The following is a 25,502-nucleotide window of genomic DNA, read 5'->3' as shown; positions in this document are numbered from 1 at the left end:
AGTGGTCTTCCATGATCATGAAGTATACTCTCATTCCACATGACAGGCTACGTATCAATCTCTTCCCAAGAGGAAAAGGAAAGTCTCCAAACCAAGAGGAAGAGGAAAGTCTCCAAACAGTTCTCCTGAAGTTGTCCCAAGCTTTCTGAATAGCAGCCATATAAGGGAGGAGGGAGCCCTGAGATGGGCTAAGGTAAATATAACCTCGTACTATCCATCCAATCTCCACTTGTGGAAGGAGAACAAGACTGTATGCATCGATCAAGAAAGTCCTTCCAAGGTTCCTACCCTGGCAAGAGTTCTCTGACCACCACCTTGCATAATAAGGCTCTAGTCATTATATTGAGGCCTTCTTCTCGTGTGGGAAGGATCAAGGTCTCCCAAGCCACCCTAGCTCTAGTGTCTACCAAACCATCTAGTCCACTCCACTTTCAGCCTTTTGGGCTGAGTGATACAATCCTTAGAGTGGCACCAATGATAGCAAACAAGCCATGTCGTGAATCCAAGTAAAACCGAAATCAGCCCCCCAACTAGAGTATCATGGCCAATAATCCCAAAAGCCATTAGGATTTATTCCAACACCAACTGAAGAGCAAAATATATCCAAGGCTCCCATAAAAGAACTGAGATTTTATGGAGTGGCATCCAAAAAAACAGCCAGCTCACTATCCAAGAGCTCCTCATCTTGTCTCAGGGGAAGTCTCAAGCCAACAATGTCTGCTTGAGATCTCAAAATATGTTCATTGCTTTAGCGACAAATACATACAAGAAGGGGAAAGAGGGCATCCTTTACTCTATCCTAAGCTTTCTCAAAATCCATGAGTATAATGGCAAGGCATTGGCTACTCCACATACAAGCCTCCCAAAAAGAGAGGATTCCTCAAACAATGTCCATGCTGCCCTCTCCCCGCGCGGAGCTCTTGCGTGAGCGTCGTTTGCCACTTTGAAGCGCCGACCCTCCAATTCTCATCTACAAGCTGCACACGCCAACGGCAGTTCCTATCTCTCAACAGAAGGCACGCTGAAGGCACCTACGTGACTGCAGCTCCAAAGCTTGTCTCCAACGAAGCACCTAGCAACCTTGCAGCACCGCCATACGGGCCTTCCAAGCTCCTCCGCCACATGAGCTGCTAATGCTCCCAACAGCCGGCTCTTCCAACTATATACAGCACCGGGGCTGCTCAACTGACTGGAGCTTCGACTACAAGCGCCATCACAGGCTCCTCCACGGGCAGCCTCCTTCAAACAATGCCAACACCAAGCTTCAGCCAGCGCAGACTCAGCTCGACACAACTCCAACCACAACCACAACTACGTCTATCTCCTCGCTCTAGTGGCGGCTCATGACAAGGTCTCCTGCTCACGGGACCTCTCCAAACATAGCGTCCACAACTCCATCATATGCTCCATTGCCTCACCAACGACGCCTTCACTGCCATCGCGCTAATCCAGAAGCTCTTCTCTCTGATTGCCATGTGGAAGATAGCTACTAACCATAGTGAGGTATATTTGACCCTAGGTCAACCAAGGATAAGGTTAGTTAGGTTAAGTTAACCTTGGTCAATAAGTGGATAAGGTTGGTTAACCCTAATTGTGATTTAGTTAATGATGGAACTAACCCGGGTTACTTAAACCCTGAGCCATCTAGTTTCATGACACGTGGCAATGCTTAGTCAGCAACCCAATCACCCACCACATCATAAGCATGTCCAATTAGCATGAGCTTGCCCAATCAGCAACCATGTCATCATGCCACATGGCAATAACATCTCATCAGTGTCAGCTGGGCACCCTTGTCTCTCCATAGGCAGAGTTTTCATTTGGCATCTGATCACTCACTACCACCTCAACACACTGCTCCATAGGCAATGTTTCTGCATGTGACCCCTGACTGCCACATCACCATTTCACTCTTTTTTGCCCCTCCACCTAGATCAAGTCATATCTCTTGATCCAGGAGGAATTCGAGGGTGCTACAAAAAGGTGAAACGATCGATTTTTCGTGCTCTACACGCTCGTCACATCACGCGCATATTTCAGCACAAGTTTTACTCACTTTTGAGCCTCGCCGATAAATCCACTTCCTACACATACATCAGCCTCTACATCGATGCATCTGACCCAGCACATACAAAGAACCAAAGAAAAGAATTATTTATTGTTCTTTCATCGATCGACGCTTAGTATAGATCTAGATCAGAGTAGACTAAATCGCCATAGAGGAGACGCCTTGAATTTCTCAAACTTGCCAATCTAAGCCATGCCCGAAATTCCCAACTAGTTCCTACTCGGAGTCAGTCCATACGCTCGCATATGGTTTCACATCATCACATTACCTGAAACCTGACATTCATCAATTTAGTGAGCAGACGTCAAAGTGTTCAGAGGCATTTCCGATTGATCAATGGGCAGATAGCACATGATTTGATTTCACACACATATGCCATCGTTGTAAAGCCTATTCGAATATTTTCCGACATTGTGCACGTTATTTCAGCCTTGTAAAGCCTCTTGGCTATTTCCGGCATCATTTGCCACAAGCCTTGTAATTCATATCGGATTATATATATTGCAGTTCTACCTTCACCGACAGTTCAAATTTCACTTGCCACAGTCAATGTTTTGCAGTTGACTCAGACAGTGATTTTCACGACACTTTGAGTACATTTCTTGCACAATGTCTACGACTAGGAACCTCAATCTGAAGGCATCTGCTAAGCTAGATAACTCCAATTACGGCACATGGAAATACCGAATGGAGACCATTCTTGTACTTCAGGACAAATGGGAATATGTCAATGGATCTATACCTAGACCATTAGACGATCCAGCCAGCAATAGCTCTACTCCACCAGTTGTCACAGCACTAGCAACGGGATCTCCAGCTACAAAAACACTTTCCGCACATGTAGCAGATCCTGCCATTGCTCGAGCACAGGAAGAATGGGATAAGAAAGATAAGTACGCATATCATTTAATCAAACAGAATGTGCAAGATGTCATGCTAGGACAGCTCAACACCGTCAAGACATCAAAAGAAGCATGGGATTTGTTCGCAGCTCTCTACGAGTCCAAGAACACTTACAGGATTCTCACACTGAGAAACCAAATCAACTATAGTTTTCGCTTACGTACTGAGAATCAAAGACTACAACAATCAACTCGCAGCAACAATAGGAGAGACCATGAATATAGCAGAAATTGTTCAAGTCATCCTGAATGGACTAGGAGAGGAATACGAGAATCTAGTCTAAAGTATTGCCATCCAATGGAAAATTCCGACACTATAAGAACTTCAGTCAGTCTTACTTGGTAAAGAACTCGAGACTCGGGCCATTCATGCACGCAAAGGTCATTCTAATGATCAAGCATTCACTGCTTTAGATAGAAGCAAAGGCAGAGGCAGAGGTAGATCATTCCAAAGTGGTCATCATCAGCAAAGTCAGCATCATCCTCAACAACATCAGAATCAACAAAGAGAAAATCATTTCAACCGAGTAGGATTCATAGGACGAGGAAATGCATCCACCAACGTGTCAAACATCCAATGCGACTACTGTCATAAGTTTGAATACTATGAAAGAGATTGCCGCAAGAAGCAGTACGACCAAGGCAGTCAATCCAGCAGTAATCGAGGGAATTTCTGCGGAAGAGGAAATTATCGTGGTGGACATTCTAGTCACAGTCATTTTGCAAATGAACATGGGAATATGTTTCTTGCAAATGAGGAAATGCACAAGACTGATACAATATAACTAGACACTGATTTTAATACAAAAGAGAATTTCAGCTATCAAGTCGACCAAGCAGAACAGGATCCTTGGTACATCGACAGCGGTGCATCATCTCACATGACAAATCATCAGGAATGGCTCACAGAGTTGAAACCATTAGAAGGTCAAAAGAATGTCATCTACATAGCAAATAATACACCAAATCTAGTTCAAGGGACATGCATTATCCCTATGAACAATTTCACTAGTACGAAAGGACTAGTGAAAGATGTACTCTACGTTCCGAAGCTCAGTAAGAACCTCTTGTCAGTAGGACAAACGATGGAATACAACTACCGAGTCATCTTCGACGGAGATGAATGCACTATCAGAGACAAATCCAAAAGATTTCAGCTAGTAGGAAAGGGTGTCAAGGAAGGATGCTTGTACAGAATGCTAGCTACAGTACCACATAAGCATGCCATGAGAGCTCAACTGCAACAGATGCCACTATCTGCAAAATGGCATAAGAGATATGGTCATGTCAGTTTCAAGAGCTTGCTAGATCTTAGGAATCAAAATATGACAATCGGGATTCCGAAACTACAGTTTCTTGGAAAAGTTTGCGAAGCATGCTGCTGCGGCAAACAAAAGCGAACCAACTTCGAGAGAAGTACCTCTCAAGAAAGAGGTATTCTTGATTTGATACATACAGATGTATGGGGTTATGCACAGACCCGCAACATCAATGGTTCACTTTACTAAGTGACTTTCATCAATGCCTACAGCAGATATTATTGGGTCTACTTTCTGAAAGAGAAATCTGAAGTTTTTTTCAAATTTCAAGAATTCAAAGCCATGGTAGAAAACCAAACAAGTAGAAAGATTAAAGTCATGAGATCAGATAGAGGAGGTGAATACATGGATTTAGCATTCATGAACTTTTGCAAAAATCACGACATTCGAAGACAATTCACTTATGCAGATGCTCCTCAACAGAATGCAAGAGCTGAAAGGAAGAATGGAACTTTAGCAAACAGTGCTAGAGCAATGCTTAGTGAGAAGCATCTTCCGAATCAGTATTAGGCAGAAGCAATAGCCACTGCATACTATTTGCTTAATCGGATGCTATCGAACCGATTCAGGGTATGACACCTTATGAAGCATTCACTGGATATAAGCCACACATTGGGCATCTCCCCATATTTGGTTGCATAGCATATGCCCACATACATGATGATCATCGCAAGAAATTGGATGCGAAGTCACGCAAATGCATCATGGTTGGCTACAGTGAAGAAAGCAAAGCATACAAGTTGTATGATCCCATTAACCGGAAGGTCATTATCTCCAGAGATGTAATCTTCGATGAGGAATCAAAATGGAAAACCTCAAATACACAAGAGATGGACGCACTAATTTCACCGTTATCTACAGAAATGGTTGATGAAGACGAGCAAGAATTGCCAGAAACACCCCAAGCAAGGCCACGGTAGCTCAAACGGTCTACTAGGGAAAGTAGACCACCAACTAGATTGATATATGCTCAAAAAGGCAAAGCAATTCAGGTTAAAACCACCAACTATGCTATTATAACTACCATCATGGCTACAAAAGAGCCAATGTACTTCGCAGATGCAGTAGACAAGCCAGAATGACAAACTGCTATGAATGAACACATGGATGCATTATATAAGAATAATACTTGAAAATTATGCGACCTTCCACCAGGAAAGAAGGCCATAGCAAACAAATGGATATACAAAGTGAAGTACAATCCAGATGGAAGTATTCAAAGATACAAAGCTAGACTAGTTGCAAAAGAATTTGCACAGCAATATGGTCAAGACTATGATGAGACTTATGCTCCAGTAGCAAAGATGGATTCCATACGATTCTTGATATCACTAGCGATACTCAGCAGATGGAATGTGTATCAACTCGATGTCAAGAATGCATTTCTCAATGGTTATCTAGACGAGGAAGTCTACATGCAACAACTAACAGGTTATGTTGAACCAACAAAAGGAGAATCACGTTTGCCATCTCAAGAAAAGTCTATACAGCTTAAAGCAAGCACCCAAAAGTTGGTACAGCAAAATCAACAAGTATTTTGCTAATCTCGGATACATGAAATCCAATGGAGATCATACTCTCTACTACAAAGTTCAAGGGGAAGACACCGGATGCGTCAATTTTACGAGCAAAAACCTATGAGCAGGTTTATCCGAGCGTGTTTTTCAAGAGATTTTTAAAAATGTTTTTCTTTAGGAAACATGGTTTTTACACTTTTATTTTCACTAGAACTAGATCCCTTTATCATAAAAATATACAGACTAGTCACTCATTCATTTTTCCACAACATAATTTTCTTATTTAGAGACATCCCTTTGTACCCCTGTTAGAACTAGATCCCTTTATCATAAAAATATACAGACTAGTCACTCATTCATTTTTACACAACATAATTTTCTTATTTAGAGACATCCCTTTGTACCCCTGTTATTACCTTAAAAAAGTGTTGATTCCTTTAAGAAACATTCCTCATAATCACTCTCAATGTAATAATACTATGCATATATAATTACTTATTAACACATTTATATCATATGGCAATATCTTTTTAGTGTTTTTATAGCATATTTATGGACATGTTTCTAAAGAAGTTTAAATTACTATAAATAAGTATTAACTTGGGCTTATATATCACTCTCATAAAATACATGTAATATTTAATACTATATATGAAAGATTTTCCAAAATATAACTCCATAGATGTGCTCAAATGGGGTGTTCCGATCAATTTGAGTGGTTGAATGACTATATTTGGACATTGGATATGAAAGTTATGTCACTTTTAAAAGTGCTGTCCAAGGTAGTTTCGCCAGCGAAACTACCTTGGGAGACTTGCTTCAAAGGGGTTTCGCTGGCGAAACTACCTGGATGGCTTGCTTCAATGAGTTTTCTTTGAAGAAACTCTTTCATGAAGATAGGTTGAGAGAGGGTTTTCAATGTCACCCCCTATTAAGTAAAAGTTGTAAGAAGGATCATAAGGGAATTTTCATAGAGAAGTCTACTCTACATGTGGGTTTCTTCAAAAGCCATCCCATTATGCTCTCACCATTCCTACAGATTCACCTAAAGATTTTTGTATAAAATAGGCATTGCTATAATACTTTGCATATTTCTAAGTGAAACTATGTTTTCTTCTGATCGATTTTTGCCATATTTATGCATAGTTGGAAGCTTTTTTTTACCTTTGCTCGGACGCTCGGAAGATTTCGCTCAGAAAATGCTCGTCCCCGGAAGACACCACTATTGCACTTTTGTACGTAGATGATCCGATTGTGACCAAAAGCAAGGATAGCTTCATCAAGAAAGTGAAACAAGACTTATCTGCAGAGTTTGACATGAAAGATCTTGGACTTATGCACTATTGTCTTGGTATTGAGTTCTGGAGAGATTCGGAGAGCACCTTCATGAGTCAGCTCAAATATGTTGACAGTCTCCTGAAGAAGTTTCATAAGGCAGATTGCAAGATTGCAGCCACTCCCATGGAACAGAGTTTGAAACTTACTAAAGCTTCAGACAATCCTACCGTCAATGACAGGGACACACATACGGAATGAGCCATCTTTCTTCTGTACTAGCAGTACACGGGAACAAAAAGGAGAAGAACTGGGCTGAATCAGCCCCTTGGACAACAAGTCCTGCATTTGAGTCATAATCTCCTCTCACTGAGTTGCACTACCTCTGTATGGGGGCCTATTGGGTGGCTCGCTGCCAGGAATGAGTTCTATGCCATGATCCTCAGGTCTCTCAAGGGGTAGCTCTCTTGGCAAAGCATCAGAAAAGCAATCTTTAAAATTTTCAAGAAACGGAAATTTATTCTGATCTGCCTCACTTATTTCAGCATGCATTTCCATCTCTCTCTCTTTTACAAAAACCGTGTAAGCTGAAACTGTAGACTTTTTTTCTTTTCCAATAGAACTATTTGATACAATGGGAATAGTTTCCCCTCTATTCCTAGCAACCACACGATGTACTTTGCCCCTATGTACAAACTCTAGCACTCTTTCAGGCAGAGTCAACTTCACTGTCTTGCAATGAAACCAAGGCATACCCAAAACTACATCATGATGTTTCAGTGGAGAGATAAAGAAGTCTTTCTAATCCACATAACTCAGTACATGAAGACGGAGCTTCCCTATCAAGGGAGTGACTGGCACAGGGTTCCCACAGAACATCTAATCGGCATCCAAAGCCCTGCCCAACTCCTCCATCTTTATACCCAGTCTCAAGGCTAGATCCTCTAATATAAAGTTATCAGTAGCCTCTGGATCAAATAAAATCAGCTCTTGCTGGTCTCTGACTTTGCTCCATGATAGCAGCAATTCTCGTTCTTTTGGGTTTGAATAATGACCCAGTATGTCAAGAATTCCTCCTGCCATTAGCTTTTGCGGTCCCCATGGCTTCTCTGCCTCTTTTCCCTTCGAAGTTGAAGGCTTTTCTAGGCACTGGGCAGCCACATGCCCCTCTTTGCCTCACCTGAAGCATTTACCCTCTTTCCTGAAAGTTTCAATCTATTCAGGGGTAAACTGTGGTCTTCCCTTATAGAGCTTTTGCACTTGGTTTCCCCTCGGCTCCTGAGGCTGAAATCCCCTCTTCTGAACCTTGGGAAACTCTCTTGTTTCAAACTTGGGGGTTGCTAGCTGTTTATCCCCCGGTAACCCTGCCTGTAGTGAAGGCACACTAGTAGGATCTTGCATGTACATGAGACTAGCCACATTGGCTGAATGCATAAGATGTGGTATTTCTTTAATATCTTTGGTGTTCCCTTGGGCCTGTATCTTTGGAGTGAGTCCTACCCTGTACTTTCTGAGTTGAGTCTTGTCAGATTCTTGAAAGGTTTGGGGGGGGGACAGTAACTAGATGAAGTAACTGGCTGGTTACTCTAACCAAACTGATCGGTTCTGGTTTGGTTAGTCTGCAACTACACTAACTGGATTGTCACAGTCTGGTTACAATGACCAGACTAGTTTGGTTGGGTCAACTAACTGGACCTCTAACCAGTCCACTAACCAGAGTTACACTAACCACGGGTTAGCCACATGTCTGCCACGTGTCAGTGCCACGTCAGCATTTGAGCTGGTTGCCACATGTACTGCCACATCAGCATTTGCACATGCATGCCACCTGGCTGCCACGTCACCTGAGTACTTTGCCACCTGGCTGCAATGTGTACTGCCACATCAGCACCACACGTGTGTGCCACGTCGTCTGCTGACCTGCCACATCATCTGCTGCCTGGCTGAGCGCCACGTTAGCGCAGCCTAAGGTTCCAAACCTTGGCTGCTGGCCAGCGTCGCATGTCGCAGGAGCCTACGGGTCCGTCTATGAGCCTTCCCCGTCCGGCGACATCTCCTAATGAAATCTCATGGCCTAAGATATGAACACACCAGCGCCGTAATGCCCTTGGAGCATCCTGAACGACAGTCTTTTTCTTTCAATGCTTGGGCCAGCTTCCGTCGCTTACGGACGCCTTAGGACCTGTCCACTAAATAACTTGCGATGGATTTTGCTAGCATCGTCTCCATACGCGACCCCTTCCTCAAGATCTTGGTTTCTTTCCACCAATCTGCGTTGGTTGACAATCTATGCTTACATAGCCTACGTAAGTAGTCTGTCCGAAACCTTTACAATTCTTGGCATCTTGCATGATCACACAAACTGCATCGATGGCCAACCTTCCAGCTTTGAAACGCCAAAACACCTTGTCCGGGTTTACATCAACAAAGTAGCTGGCTCTCCGTCCGTTGCTCTTTCCATGAGAATTTAAGGTCAGCGTTACTACAAATCATTCATACGTGACTATCGCTAAACCTCCTGCTCTTGGATCGTCACGCTCTAAGAAAAGCGATGAAAATTCAGCTCTGATACCAATGGAACCCCGTTGTAATAATTACTGCAAATATTCTCTCTTATGCTATGTGTGTGTGTGTGTGTGTGTGTGTGTGTGTGTGTGTCTCTCTCTCTCTCTCTCTCTCTCTCTCTCTCTCTCTCTACCTCTACAAACACACTAGGGCCCAAATAATCGTCGGGCTGGACCCCCCCAAAGGTTTTTTTATTCATGAAGAGAGAAGTCAGTTACAAGAGTTCAGCGTAGAGTTGTGTGTTACAAAAATCCAACGTGAATCAATATTACAAGAGCTTCAAGCTCATTTCCAATTGGCAACATGCCACTTGTATAAAATCTAGACTAAGTCCTATTACATGCCACTAAAGGCACCTCTGGAGTCTTTGAAGCACTTCGTCACGCGAACCGCCTCCTAGATGCTTGTTAGGCTCCATAGCGCTTAGGAAAAATAACCCTTCCTAGTACCCACAACAATTAATTAAAGCGCACCACCATGGCACCCATTAATTGTTAGCGTTTTGCATGCAAATAACACACTGTGGACTAATTCTAGTCCCGGTGGGCGTCCCCACTAAACACATGTGCACATATAACAAATATATATAAATATATTTATTCTCTGGTTGACCAGAGTCAACACTCTTGATTATAATTAAGGGGATTTGACCAAGGGTCGAGGCGCCTTAATTATAATCAAGTCTCTCCAACCGAAGTTAGCACAACTCTCCAACCGAAGTTGGCACATCTTGGTAAGCCGTAGTTAACCCTCTTGGCGCATGCCAAGTCTCGTTGACCGAAGACAACACTCTATGACCGTAGTCAGCTCTGTGATTCTCTGGTTAACCGCAGTTAACCCTCTTGGTAATAAACCAAGTCTCTCCGACCGAAGTCAGGCTTACTTAACCAAAGTCAAGTATCTTTGACCGTAGTCAATTCTTTGACCATTAAAAAAACTCTTTGACCAAATTAACACATATGAAAACTCTTTAATTATGATCAGATAAATGGTCAACTATACTTTTACTTAGAATATTTACATTGTGGTGACACCAAGAATCCAGTATATCACTCTAGGACAAAGCATGTTGATGTGAGAGAGCACATCATCAAAGAAAGAGTGTTACTTGGTGACATCACACTGCAGCATTATGATAGCAAAGAGAATGTTGCGGACATCTTTACCAAACCACTCGGTAAAGAGTTTTCGAGAAACACCGACAAGCTCTTGGTTTGACGCAGTGGAAGGAAATTCCCATTAAAGGGGTGGGATGGAATGTAATGCTCAGTCCTTCTTCGATTCCCCAGAATCATCATCTTGAGGGAAGGCTTACTTCATGATGTTCATCTTGAGGGAAGGTGTTGAGAGATCACGCTCAACATCATGTGATCATATGTGCATAGCACTAACACTTATAGAGTGCTATAAAGGAAAGGGTTAGATGCCCTAACCCTAACCCTAACCCTAAATGGGTTTGTATATATTCTACATTTTCAGCTAAATCTAGTGTACAGTTAGTCATTTGTGGTGTGCTCTCTAGCTGTGCCGTCTCTCCTCATCTCCACTCTTCTCCTCTCCCCTCTTCATATTTTGTCAAGGGAGTGTGTGTCTGCAACATGATCCCTCCCTAAGCCATATAGCGACGACTTTCATGCAGTGTTGCTCCAATAGTATTCAGCTGCAAAATTGCATTTGTATCTCCACTTCACCATAGAATGTCGTCTCATTTCCTTGCATCTTTGTTAACAACCCTTTTTGCATCTTCTCTTGTCTATGCTAGGCACTAACTGCATACATGTATGCATTAAACCTCTACATTTAATCTCATGTACGGGATACACATGCCTTTGTTCTATAGAGAATGACATTCCCAGGCTTACAATCACCTCGAAGAGCGATCACCTGTAGAGGAACTACTGTCCTCGAAAAAGCTCCCATCCAAGTGGTGGAAGTAATAGGCATCTCAATTGTCCATTCCATCGGGATGGCTGCACCTATCTGCTGAATCCTGCGTGCTACCCCTCTAAGGTGACTCACAGACTGTAGCCTCTGATCCTCAGGTAGCCTGATAAAAGCCTTCCAAGTGCCTACTGTGTAGATGGGGCCTCTCTCCCATCTAGACCACTGCATATAATGGGAAGTGCCCAGTGGTCTGCCATGCTCATCAAGTATACTATCGTTCCAAATGATCGGCTGCCTATCAATCTCTTCAAGGGTAGAGGGCAGAACCCTTCGAAGAGTGTTCCTGAAGCTCCCCCAAGCTTTGAGGATGGCAGTCATCAGAGGAGAGGCAGGAGACCTAAGAGAGGCGGAAGCAAAAAATCCAGCGAGGGCTGTCCACCCAATCATCTCCTAAGGTAGGTGTGCAAGCCTGAATGCGTCCAAAAAATCAATCCTTCCAAGGTTCCTGCCCAGGCATGAGTCCCCTCACCACCACCTTACAAAGCAATGCCCTGCACTGCAAGTCCGGGTCAATGATATTAAGGCCCCCTTCCCATGTAGGGAGAATAATGGTCTCCCAGGCCACCCTTGGTGCAACATCTGCCATGCCATCAAGTCCACTCCATAAAAAATTTCTGACTAGTCTAATGAGCTGAGTGATGCAATCCCTAGACCGGCACCAGCAAGAACACACAAACCAGGCGGTGGCCAAGAGAACCTGGTTCACTACCACAATTTTAGAGGCAAGGTCGAGTTTGGCTGAGCTCCAAAAAAGGAGCTTTTTCCTTATACTTTCTAGTACTGGGGCAAACTACTGTGCTGAAGAGATGTCCAATCCTACCTAGCATCCCAAATATCTGACAAGAACGCCCCTCTGAATCCAAGAAAAGCCAATGTCAACTCCCTAGCCTGGAGTGTCCTCATCACTGATCCAAAAGCCAAAGGATTTATGCCAATTAATGTGTGCCCCTACAGCTGAGCAAAAAATATCCAAGGCTGTCCAGAAAGAATCAAGTGATTGCGAAGAGGCCTCAATAAAAATAGCAGTGTCATCAGCCAACTCACAGTCAAGAAGCTCCTGCTCCTGTCTCAAGGGCAATCTCAACCCATAAAGCTCAGCCTGAGATCTAAGGAAGATACTCATAGCTTCTGCCACAAAAAGAGAGAGGAAGGGGGCTAAAGGGCATCCCTGACAAACTGATCTGGAAATCTGAAACCTGTCACCTCTTACCCCTCCAATCAAAACCTGGCTGTGGGCTGATTTGTAAAACGAGGCTACCCCTCTAATCCATGCATTTGAATATCAAAATCGTAGAAGAGTGCCCTCAAGAAAACCCCAATCTACTCTGCCATATGCTTTCCAAGAGTAAAACTGCAAGCCTCTGCCCGCTCTGCATAGCCCACTCTGTGGCTTCCCAAAAGGAAAAGATATTATCAAATATGCTCCTGCCATGCACAAAGCCTGTCTGAGTATCATGGATGAGGTCTGGAAGAAGGGGCTGCAATCGGATGCTGATTGCCTTAGCAAGGATTTTGTATAGAGTGCCCAAAAGAGTGATGGGTCTCCAATGGGATACAAAATTCTTGTTGCCACCTTTCGGGATAAGGTGTATGAGTCCCTCGGTCAGTGAGTCAGGCATCTCACCCAAGTCCCAAATGCCCTGCAGGGCTGAAGTAATATGATCACCTTCATATCCCAAAAGGCTGTAAAAAAAGGAGTAAGACTATCGGAACCAGGGCATTTGCCCTTATGAAGGACGGAGAGAGCAGTCTTGAACTCCGTGTTGGTAAAGCGTGCATCAAGTGAGCATATCATCTCTGGTGTGACCAACACAAGTAAACTCTGCCAAATTTCATCTCTAGCCACATCTCTGGCCTGTGTGTCACGATCTGCACAGAGAAGGGAGGCATAGAAAGCTGTCGCTAAGTGCATGACGGTATCCGGATGAGACTGCAAAATGCCGTCAGAGTCAATAAGCTGCCTCCTTCTACTATGTCTGGGACCAAGTGTAGAGAAAAAGTGTTTATTGACTCTCCCTCCCATCTGTATCCAAAAGGACTCCCGTGCATGGAAGGCATACTCTGCTCTCTGATCAAGCAATGTCTGCAAGTGAGCCCTTGCCGCAGCAAGGCGCTCCTGTATTCAAGCATTTGATGGTCGTCTCTGCTCCTCCCTCTACAAGGCTGCCAACTGTCGACAGATACCAATCTCCTGCCTGAGTACCTCACCTCGCCGAGCACTGCAACGGAGTGATAAAAGTCGCTAATACTAGCAAGTGCTGTGGCCACATGTGAAGGACCGGCCACCCCCCCTACATGTGAGAAACCCAAATCTCCAAGACTCCCTCTGTGAGAGTCTCATCCATGTATAAGGCATCGGGGATCCTGATACTGTGAGACCGTCCTCTCAGATGGGGCTCTGAGATGGACAAAACTACCAAAAAATGGTCGGAAGTGGAAACACCAGGTGCAATGCAAACTGTCCCCCCTCTATCAAGAGCCCAGTCATCCACATAGAATCTATCAATCTAAGCATGGATAGGCATCTGCACCCTATGGTTCGACCATGAAAACAAAAGTGACTGAGACTGAATATGAAATGCATCATCTGACCAAACATCTCTGCCACTGAACCTGAACAAGAAGGCATCCCAAGCTGCTCTCTCGAGGGAATGAATACCACCTTCTCGGCCCCCTTGCTTATCAGAAGGTGCCTCAACCATGTTGAAGTCACCTCCAATAATCCACGAATCTGCAATGTCAGCCCACGAGAGCAACTCTTTCCAAAACAGAACACGGTCCCCTCTGTTGTTCGGAGCATAGAGGTTGAGGAAACCAACCTTACGTCCATCAATCAAAAGTAAAACCCACTGGGCTCTAGAGGGGGTTATGGTACCGTGTCCAATGATCAAAGGGAGAATAGAATCTGAAACTGATATGCATGTAACTCCTCTAGTTCCCAAGGCAAGAAGCCAAAAAGTTCGGCCTGAAAGCAGCTTACCTGACTTGGAGCAATCTCTGACATCCAGTTTGTGTTCCTGAAGAAAAAGAATGTCTAGGGAACCACCTGAAACACTTGGATGGAGCTGATTCCTGATCAACTGTCTGCGACGGCGATGAGGGATGTCGCCCAATCCCTGTATATTCCAACTGGCTATCCTCATCGGCGGGAGGAAGCGGGTTGGAATACCTTACCCGACCTGGTGGCGGAAAAAGAACCCTCCACCGAAGCTGACCTCCTACCATACACACGAGGTCCAAGGGGAGGAAAGTCCACAGGTGAGAGAGAGAAGGATCTCTCAAAAGGGATGCCGATAACTAGCTCTCCGAAAGTGGAAGGTACAAAATCATCATCTGGGAGGTCAGAGAGGTCCTCCAGAGCGGGAAAGGAGTTCCGCTGAGCCAGTCCTGGGAAGGGGGTACGAAGGATTCCTACCGAAGCAAGAAGAGAATGTAAGACCCCCTTCCCTCTATCCACAGAAGGAGGCACCTGTACTGGGTCCTGATCAAGAAGTGCTGCGGACGAGGTGCCAACAACCTGGGCTACTGAGGAAGGTACAGCCTGATCCTGAGGTGGAGTGGAACAAGACTCCTGAACACTAGTCTCCTCCCGAGGCTCCAAGGGGGTAGCCTCTGAAGCGGTGGACGTGTGATCTAAGTAGAGGGCCTAACCGCGATCGGAACCCACCGTGGGCCATAGGTGGTGCGGGGTGCAGTAGGGACTCGAGTAGCCCTAGGAGGGGGGGGAGCCCGTGTCTGAGGCGGTGCCTGTGGAGCGGTAGGTCCTGCTCCTGCTCTCTGTCGTAAGCTAGTACGAGCTGGTTGCTTTCTGGGCCTCTTTTTCTTCTTTGGGCAGTCTATGGCGAAGTGCCCCGAGGATCTGCAAATCCTGCATTGGTCCTGCCGACCGGCAACCTCAAATCTCTGGCGGAAGAAAGACCCATCGGGTCGTTGTAGCATGATGTGGTCATCTGAAATATTAGGGTCCTGGACAATGACCCTAACCCTGGGTACCCCATCCATCCTGACCGCCTCAGCAGCCGAAGAGGGCTCGCCAGGAAGAGGGGGGATCTCTCCTACCACACCAAACCTCTCGCCAATAACTGAAAGAAGCCGGTGATAAACTGAGGGGAGACCAGGGAACCTGATGAAAACAGAAACTCCCTGCTTGTCCTCTTCAACTGGGTCAAAGCCCAGTTGAAAGGAACTTTTTGTTCAATGTGACTTTTTGACTCACCCGGTCAACAACTAGTGTTGACCAGCCCACCAAGGTCAACATTCGGCGTTGACCAGGCCGACTAGTCTGACCTCACAGCCTATAAAAGGGCAGACCTTGGCCCTCATTCTTCATCCAACATTCCGGCTTTCAAAGGCCTTCAGTAGGGATCCAGTGCCTTCACAAGGCAACAGCCTTCAACCAATTTTGGGGCAGATTCAGGGAGCAGCAGCTCCAGCCATCTCTGCCATCCACAATCAGCCCTACAGGTCCGGTTCAGTCCGGCATTTGACAGCAGCAGGGGACAGCATCAGAGCAGCCCCCTTCTTACACAGGTTCTTAGATCTACAATGAGGGATCAGCCCCTCTCCACAGTATTTGTCCAGTTCCTTTTGTGGTGAGGATTCACCTCCTCCATACAGTTCTATTCATTCCGTTGTATTCAGCCCAGTTGGGCCTGCAGTTATTCAGTTCAGTTTTCCTCTTCGGAGGTCCATTATATTTCCCCCTCAACATCTCTCACTCACCTCACATGGTTTGTGAGTGATTACTTCTATCAGTTCAGTGTTAGTGTGTAGGAGAGAGAGTGACCTAGCACTTCTCCCCTTACAGCCTCGCCATGGATGACCAATTGACAAAGCTTTGGATACCGTAGTGTAGACAAGGACAAGATGGAGCATTGTATGATGTTTGTGGGACCAACACCACCCGGCGATAGAGGAGAGACAAGAACAACTCATATGATAGTGGCTTGGGATCTAGTAAGAGCTGTTGTCAAGGAAGAAAGTCAGTGATAGATTGCTATTGACGATCAGCCTACCCAGGTCAATCCCTCCTCTCTAGTCTTCGTGATGTAGACCGTTGTCTGACAAGTCACTTGAGTGGTCTCTCCCTCCATGCCGAAGAGAGAGGATATGTCTACAGCCCTCATGTGAGAGTCCAACCGGGGTTGGGTCTATCGACTCATGTTCTCTGACTCTTTGCTGCATCTAGTCCCCAGTTATCGTGGCTCAAGTCACCAGGGAAAAAATTCGCGATTGTGCTCTGGCTAGGCTCAACCGGTTCCTGATGGATCTCAAGAAGAAAAGTGGCCACATCTTGCTGATTAGGATGTGCTAGGAACTCTCTCAATGGGCGAAAACCCCTACTGAAAAGAAAATGATGTGTTCCACGGATCCTCTGTCTCGGTCTCCTACATATCACATAAATTAAAGGTCTATCTCTCAGGTGGGATGCCTCTGCCCACTTTGCCTCAACTGTAGCCTTTGTAAAGATACCCGGAACCAACCAATTGAGATCCTCAATGCATGCGAGGATGAATCTGAGTGTAGCCCAACGGTTTGGTAAACCTCTCCTCTGAGATCCATAAGCAGTGATCTCTATAGAAGCTGAGTTTAATAGAAAGCTCAGTAGGTGCTAACCAGGTCCTATATGTGTGGAGCTGCAAGAGATCCTTTAAAATAACCTGTTTCACCTTCTCATCACAGGCGAGGTGAATGAATGGATCCTCGAGACTATACTGAAATGGTGGCAATCTATCCATCTATAGTCCTGAGCATTACAGCTCCTATGATCCCCCTTCTGCCTCCAATGCCATAGATGAAGTTATGGCTAGCCAGGGCAATCTGCATCGTCCGGATATTATGGTACCAAAGTCCCTGCCCCATGGAAATAAGTGACCACCTGGAAGCATAGTTGCAAGCAAACCTTTGCAAGGTGCAAACATTTGCACTTTGCAAAGGTTTGCAAACGTTTGCATCAAAAGGGAGGTAAATATGTGTGTCTTTCTCTTGACATATGGATTACTTGCTATTTTACTAACTACCTGCTATTTTCCTGCCGCCGTAACACCTGCAGGCTACTGATTTTCCTAGAAATAACACATCATCACAAAGCTCTTAGGGGTTTTGACAAAAAGCCCCAAATTTGCAAGTTCGAAAAATTTGAAGGTTTGCAAACACGTTTTTTACAAATGTTTGACTTAGCATGCAAACAAGTATGTTTGCAACTATGCCTGGAAGACAACATCAAGCTGTAGAGGAGTAGCCCCAAACTCTGCTAGCATGATCTAATAGGAACGATGGTTTGTTGTGGATCATCCAAGAGAAGCAAAACCTGAAGTCTCTCTATGTGGGACCGACCGGGCTTCGATAAGTCTGTCTCCCAGAAGGGGCTAGCGTGCATCCCTGTTGGACGAAGGAGGGAGTCAAACAGGAGATACTTGATTCGGGGATCCTACCTTCAAATCATGTATGTCGCAGAAAGGCTAGAGTGCGTCCAAATGCCATTGGAGACCTTCAGCTGAGGAGGAAAGTAGGACCATGTGATCTACATATAGTAGAATCCAGATCAAGGAACCAGCTAAGGGGAAACCTGCGCCCATTAGAGAACCTACACCCCCCGGAGATGTGATGAAGGACTCAAGCTCGCTGATGTACAAGCCAAATAAGATCATCGATAATGGAAAACCTTGTTTGACCCCAACTGTGCTCATGATCTCCTCTGTCCACCCTGTCAAAGTCTTCACTCTACCCAACACCTTTTATATGTCCAAACTGCCCAAACAAAGTCCTAACTGTAACCTAGATCAAGCAGTCGCCTAAAAAGTCTTGCTCATGGTATAGTGTCAAAAGTTTTATGGGAATCCACAAAGCTGTCAAGAAATGGAGTCAAGCTAAGTCAGTTTGGTGTGTTCTAGTGAGTTCTAGTGTGAGTTCTAGTCGAGTGTGTCCTATGGATACCACGTGTCACATTGGGAGTTATGCCATATGCATTGGTGTTCATATGTGTGTGTGTGCTCTATATAAGAGCTGTACTTGTCTAGTGTCAAATTAATCAAGTATCAAGCCTACAAGCTCTTTGGTCTACATGTGAGTAGTTTCATTTTGTTCATTGCTCTTACTATTTCATTTCCATTTCATTATGTCTCTCTTTGAGTATTGTTATCTCTCCCTAACCTACCCTCTCTTTCTCCCTCTCCACCATGCACCTTCATGTGGTATCAAAGCCTCCTTTCCTACCTTTCCCTTCTCCATGCTCAATCTAGAGGATGAGGGAAGCCCGCAAAATGGAAGCCATCCTCTCCTCCATGATTGAGCTCCCTTCCACTCCTTTCTCCCCATCTTGTTCTCTTCTCCTACCTTAGCCTCACCTTCAGAAGATAAGGAGCTTGGTTTGCTGCCCACAAAGAAGCAACTCAGTCACCATTCTTATGGGAATTAGTGGGCATCTTCGTAGACGAAAAAGACAGCTCGTTTTTGCTGTTTTGGGGCATTTTTGTGATAGAAATAGTTGCTTACTGTTGTGGAGATGTTTCTACTACTGGTAGCCCTAAAAACGACCTCATTTGGAGCCCATTTTTTAAGAAACGACCTACTTGAAGAGAGTTGCTGCTACATCGACCATTGGTGTCATTATGCGTGCCCAAACCTGCTGCTAATTCCCGTACAAACAGCCCATCTACTGCGTCATTTGCAGCTGCCCTTTGCCCTCGATTGAAGTACCATTTGCAGCTGCATACTGCCTCGATTGGTGCCCCCGATTTGCTGCTCCATCTGCCACTTCTGCCCGTGGGATTTCTACTTGTGGGAGCTACTAGTCAACCGCTTCACTACCTCAGATCGATTTGATACCATGGAGCCTCGTCCTCAAAAAGAAGTCATATCATCTAGGGAGAAAGCATTGGCTCGTATTGGTATATGGTTGGATAACAAATTGCTTCGTCACTTTGACCCCACTGCTTCAGCCAAGGAAATCGAAGCCAAGTTCGAGAATCTTTACGCCACATCTACTGGACCTGACCAACGAGCTTTATCTATTGTTTTGCATGGTCTATCTGAAATAATAGATAATGGTTAGGAATATTTGGGTACTCTGCCCTGGGTTGTTTCCCAAAATTGAATGGAATAAATAATATGTGTTGAGTCAATAAGGTTCTATGCCTTGGATAGTCCTCCTAAAATGATGTATTCATTTGTTTATTTTCTTGTGTCACCATGCACCTTCAAAAGCAACAATAGACTCTCTGCTTCTATGCTCGGGTGATCCTCCTCAATGACAGCTCTCAGTGTAAATATGTGGTCCAGTGTAGCACGATCTACCAGAAGCCTACCTGGAACCAGCCAAAACCTTTTGATTAGGGGAAAGTAAGTTGTGAAAGGGTTTGCAGCTGAGGATATGAAAGGAGACCCTGTTCTTTCCTATCATTCTCTGTTCGCATATTTTAGACTCTTGACTTTCCTTTCTCATGTTTTAGTTGAAAATTATTTATAAGAGACTTTATATGATGTACTTTATACTGGACTTCACAAATAATGTACTATGTATTGGATAGGGGTTTTTCATCCCCTGTACTGTTGATATGCTATACGTTTTACTTCTGGAGACATTTGTAGACACATCAATAACACATATCTAGTTGAATTATGCCCAAAACTCCACATGCTTAACAGGCAGCACAGTTTCAGCCTCATGACAGTCACCAAGAAGATTAGAAATCGTACTAAGCAGGTACTAGGAATCCCCACCACCTTCATCCATACTCCATGTGGTTATAGATCTTTGTGAAAAGAATGATATTATTTGGATTTAGCTCAGGATAGAGAAGAACCTTTTTTGGATGTCCATCTGATGACAGTCTATTTAATCTTGGAATGTAATTTACGGTTTTATTTTCTATAAAGAAGGACAAATATTTGAAAAAGAGAATAGAAGAGTGGGAGAACAAATGCAAATTTCAAAATTTTGCAAGAACTTTCTCAATACCTCTTGTTGAGGACCCAAGCTCAGGTATAAGGGATCATCATCTACTGCAATCAAAGCTGCCTCACAGAGCTCTATAGCAGCATGTAACTCTTTTAAATGCCCCCACTTTGGTTGCCTTATCAAGCCTGCAGGCATACTCAAGTCTGTCAAAATTAACATGCCTTTGTAATTCAATATTATATAGGTCTGCGGTTTAATTTCAATGGTGATTGTCATCCTGTCATCATGTTTTATGTACTGAATCTGATTTAAATAATGGTGTAAATGACTCTAAGACTACAAATCTTATTTTCGAGCCTGCAAGGCATGTCCATCATTTGAAAATAATTGACTCTTACTCTCAGGTTAAAAGGGATGCAAACTTCATGACCAGGGTGTTCAAACAGCAGAAAAGTTTATTCAACTTTTTCAAGAGCATCTACTCACCACATACTCATTTGGAGCTTTTTTCCCCTTTGTTCTCTCTTTTTTTTCTTAATGATCAAACTTCATGGAAAAAGGAAGAATTCTGTGAAAAACAAAACCTATAATAAGTAGAAGAAAGCTGAGGCTGTCATAACCAATCTAGAGCCATGAGGATCCTGTGGCAGTGTAAGTGAATAATAAACCATGGTCCCCCCGGCATCAATATCACTTAATCACCACGTATTGATCAAGAACACTCTTGACCCGGAATTGTAAGAGATGAGAGATCTTAATACTGCATAAAATGATACATGAAATGACGATGCAATGGAGATAACCAATTCAGAAGACGAACAGAGAGATGACACGAATAAACTACAGGATTATAAGAGCCACAAACAACCGAACATCAAACTGAAGACACCAACTGATCACTAGCTATGGGAGTCACCATAGCTGTCTCCTCAGGTCGACCAACCTTGTTGGAGCTCACAAAAAACATGGGTACATGTCTAACACACACACACACACAAAGCCAAACCTGCATAGGACGGTTAAAGAGAGCTTCAGAGAACCAAAACGATCCGCATATGTAGTGGCCAGGAACCCACGAGAACCGCCAAGAGCTGTGACCACGCCCAGCATCCAATATTGAGTTGCCACATGGCTTTCCATGTATAGGCACACCAATCACCTGGTATACTAGCATGGCCCAATCAACGAGCTCCTACCAACCAATACGACCTATGAAGCTGTGGGTATATAACCCCCTCCAAACCTTAGTCTACCACTAAGTCTCCCCATAAGGAAGACCAAGAAATCCAACAAGGATTTCCAACAATCCCCCTGCCAACTGAAATGGGGAAAGATGCTGTCTACAAAAGACCAAGAACAGTTGCCTACAAAAGGCCAAACACTGTGACTTCCTACAAAATGACCAGTTCATAGAATGTGTCCACAAAGGACCAAGTAGATTCAGAAGGCATAATCTACATCCTCAATTTCAACTAAAGCTGTGCTTTCCTTGTTTTTTTCTATTGCATGTGCTTTCACCGATGTACTGGCTTCATCAGGCTGCTGCTTTGTGTAGCATTGGGCTTTTACGTGACCTAACTTACCACATAATTGCACTTCCTCTCCTTCAGAGCATCTTGAACTGACATTTTTTTCTTGTCTGTTGCAGCATAAGCCTTCACACAATCGAATAATAGACAGTTGTCGCGTTTCTCTTCACTCAATAGTACCCCTACACAATCAAGGAAATCCGTAGTATCATCAAGGCAAAGTATGCGTCCTGTCTCACTAACTCGATCAGGGGATAAACTTTTTAAGAGAATAGGCCTCCTCTTCTCTTTCGGATAGAGGAGACACAATGGACTGCTTGAGAGACTATACCATTTCTACGTTAGGGACTGGGCACTGCACAGAGGCGGCTCTACCGGGATTTTGGTAGGCACCACGATGTCAGACCACTCTCCCGTAGTACGTCACTTAGATCAGCCCCGCTGAGGTCTTCCCCAGAAGGGGGTCTGCATTCCAGAGGACCTCCTATAGAACGAGGAGATCCAGCAGGTCATGGCAGGGATTTGGGTGTAGTTAGAGATGACACCGGGCGAGGGATGGGCTTCGTGGGTGGCCGATGCGATCCTGGAAAGTAGCGAGGAGTTCCAGGCTCACGCCCTTAGGCGACGGAGGACTCTTCAGGAGCGTGAGCGAGCTTTGAGGAGAGACCTCGCCTCCATAGAGCGGCTCAGGGAGCAAGAACCAGGTTCTCAGTGGCTTAGCACGACAGGTTCAAGAGCGCTCACCTTGAGCTTCACGACTCAGAGATTCGGCGGGCTGAGTTCTATCACTCTTCCCGGGCCCGATGGGTACAGCGAAGGGCGGGGGGACAAGATGACGAAGCAGTTTTTCCAGACCACTGAGCCCCGATCAGCAGGCACACAGTTGCAACGTCTTTGGGATCCGCAGGGCATCATGCACACTAACCCGCATGACATATTAGACCTAACCACAGGTTTTACCACCAACTTTCAGATAGAGAGGATGACTCCAGCTGGTATTGTGGCCCAAGCGGTAGTTTGGGATCACGTTCTGACAGTAGTCTCGCAGGATTTATGCAACAGGCTGGAGGAGCCTTTCATGGATGATGAGCTCTAGGAAGCCCTCAAGGCTCTCCCGACCCAAAAGTGTCCTGGCGAGGATGGCTTGACTCCGGCTTTCTTATGGAACTTTTGGGAGATTATCTCCACCCCTTTCCAACTAGCATGCCAGGAGATTTTCGACATGGGCTCCCTCCCTCAGTCCTTGAGTAGGGGGTGGATTTGTTTGATCCCGAAACATGGAGACAAGTGAGACATCCGACAGTGGAGACCGATCACTCTACTTGATACCGCTTACAAGATCCTCGCCAAGGTCTTGAGCTTGCAGTTAAGGCCCCATCTTACTGACATCATCCACGACACACAAACGGGGTTTGTCCAGGAGCGTAGCATCTTGGACAACATCTTCACATTCTAGGAGGCAGAGGATTGGTCTAGGGAGGAGTCACAACCGATGGCTGTCCTTCTCTTGGATTTTGAGAAGGGCTACAACAGGGTGGAGTGGTCCATCTTGGAGGGCACTATGCGGAGATTGGGTTTCTCAGACAGATAGGTCACAGGAGTTTCTGTGCTTTATGCGGGGAGCTCTAGCCAGATGCCTATCACAGGACACACGGGAGAGGCATTTCCTCTCTCTCACTCAGTCCGCCAGGGCTGCCCACTCGCTCCCTTCCTCTTCTTGTTTGTGGCGGGGGCTTTGGGCTACTACTTGAGATCAGAGGTGGCGGGCCTCACAGGGTTGAGGCTCCCGATCAGACAGGAAGAGGAATTTCTTGACTCCACGTTTGCAGATGACACGGCCTTGTATGTTGAGGGCACCATAGCGAGTTTGGAGAAAGTCAACGGAGCCCTGGCTATCTATTGCGAGGCCTCGGGTGCACGCGGATCAACTAGACAATGTCTATAGGTTTCTTCATGGGCTATGAGGAGACAGAGAAGATCCGTGAGTGGAGGAGTGACTTTGGCTTCAGATGGATACCATGGGACCAGACAGCGAGATACCTCGGATGCCAGGTTGGAATTGACATTACAGCAAAGCAGCACATCGCCCCGGTCCTTGAGAGTGTTCGGCGCAAGCTTCTTTACTGGAGCTCAGCCAAGCTCTCCCTAGCAGGGCGTGCCTTAGTGGCAAACCAGGTCCTTCTTGAATCTTGCCACGATCTAGTATATCGCCTCCTGCTGGTGCTTTCACAGAGGATGCATTGGGCAGCTCCAAATGTTGGTTCGCAACTTTCTTTGGGTAGGATTGGGCAGCACGCGGAATACTAGAGCCCGGGTCACTTGGCAGACGATGATCATGCCACAGGCACTCGAAGGCTTGGGTATCATAGATCCAGAGATGCAGAGCAGAGCCCTTCTGGGCAAGTTGATTGTTCATGGCCTCACCCCAGGTGCAGAGCCTTGGAAGCTCCTCTTACAGCGAGGGCTTCTCAAGAACACCCCACGCACTAGAGGACAATGGCAGCCTTCACACAGGTGGATCTTCTCAGAGGCCCCCCTTACAGGGAAGGGTTCCCCCTTGATGAGGAGCCTTCACAGGGTCTGGCAGAGACTAGCAAGGGGTCTCATTCGTGCTCTACCCAGATGTAGAGAGGAGTTTGAGCGTCAGCCCCTTATGTGGCACCCAGAGATCGGAGATTAGGAGGGGTGTATGCTCGAACAGCGGACGCACATTGGTTGGGCACAGTGGGACAGTGATCCAGCCGGGTCTTTTGGCAGATGGAGCAGATTACCCATGGAGGCAGAGGCAAGGGTTGGCGACGTAGCGCTTCTGCAAGGGGCAGGGCAGCAGATGAGAGAGATTGACCTAGCCATCCCTGAGTCCTGGTGGGAGGGTCTTCGCGTTTGGAGGGACAGCATCTAGTTAGGGCAGTTTTCTCGGACTGGTGTCCCCTTGAAGATGATGATACAGCGAGGCAACACAAACCCCGGCTTGAGGCCTACTTCATCCGCTCACTAAAAGAGACCCTGAGATGGATGGGAGTCTTGATGGGATTCACTGGCAAATGATCAAAGTGGTGGGACGTTGGGGAAAGGAGTGGCGCATTGACCCTTCCAGTATCTCAGAGCAGGATGCCCCCAAATGGCACCTCTAGCCGTGGGAGGGTAGACTCTTGAGGGAGGTCCAGTGGGATCCGGAAGAGTGGTTCTAGCCCTCTAGGGGTAACCTTGCCGAGCACATGGACGAGATGCCCTTCTTTTCCTACACCACACGGATTGGCAAGCGGCTTCAGATGGACTCTTCGAGGTGGACACCCTCGAGGGAGTGGCATTGGGTGACCCAGAGAGTGCCCCACGATGTCCGTTCCTGGTTTTGGACGCGGTTATGGTCCAGTTTGCGGCCGAAGAAGATATCCTACTTCTTCTAGCTGGCCGCCCACGGAGGCTTGCCCATCAGACCGTGGTTGGAGCAAATGCGAGTGGAGGGGCAGTGCTACTGCTGGTG

General features: G+C 45.6%; 1 protein-coding gene across 1 annotated transcript in view; it reads right to left on the bottom strand.

Moving 5' to 3' along the window:
• Window positions 1–25,502, bottom strand: part of LOC147895415 (beta-galactosidase 9-like) — a 165,324-nt gene that overhangs the window by 69,217 nt on the left and 70,605 nt on the right. The window contains exon 10 of the mRNA XM_087383347.1: window positions 20,550–20,674. Within this exon, the coding sequence (XP_087239473.1) occupies window positions 20,550–20,674 (125 nt within the window). The remainder of the gene's footprint in view (window positions 1–20,549; window positions 20,675–25,502) is intronic.

Source organism: Dipteris shenzhenensis, chromosome 13 (assembly GCF_047967505.1).
Source record: "Dipteris shenzhenensis isolate YYH24624 ecotype China chromosome 13, Dip_SZ_1.0, whole genome shotgun sequence".
NCBI lineage: Eukaryota > Viridiplantae > Streptophyta > Polypodiopsida > Gleicheniales > Dipteridaceae > Dipteris > Dipteris shenzhenensis.
The sequence above is the reverse complement of the archived record's forward strand: the minus strand, read 5'-3'. Positions and strand labels throughout refer to the sequence as shown.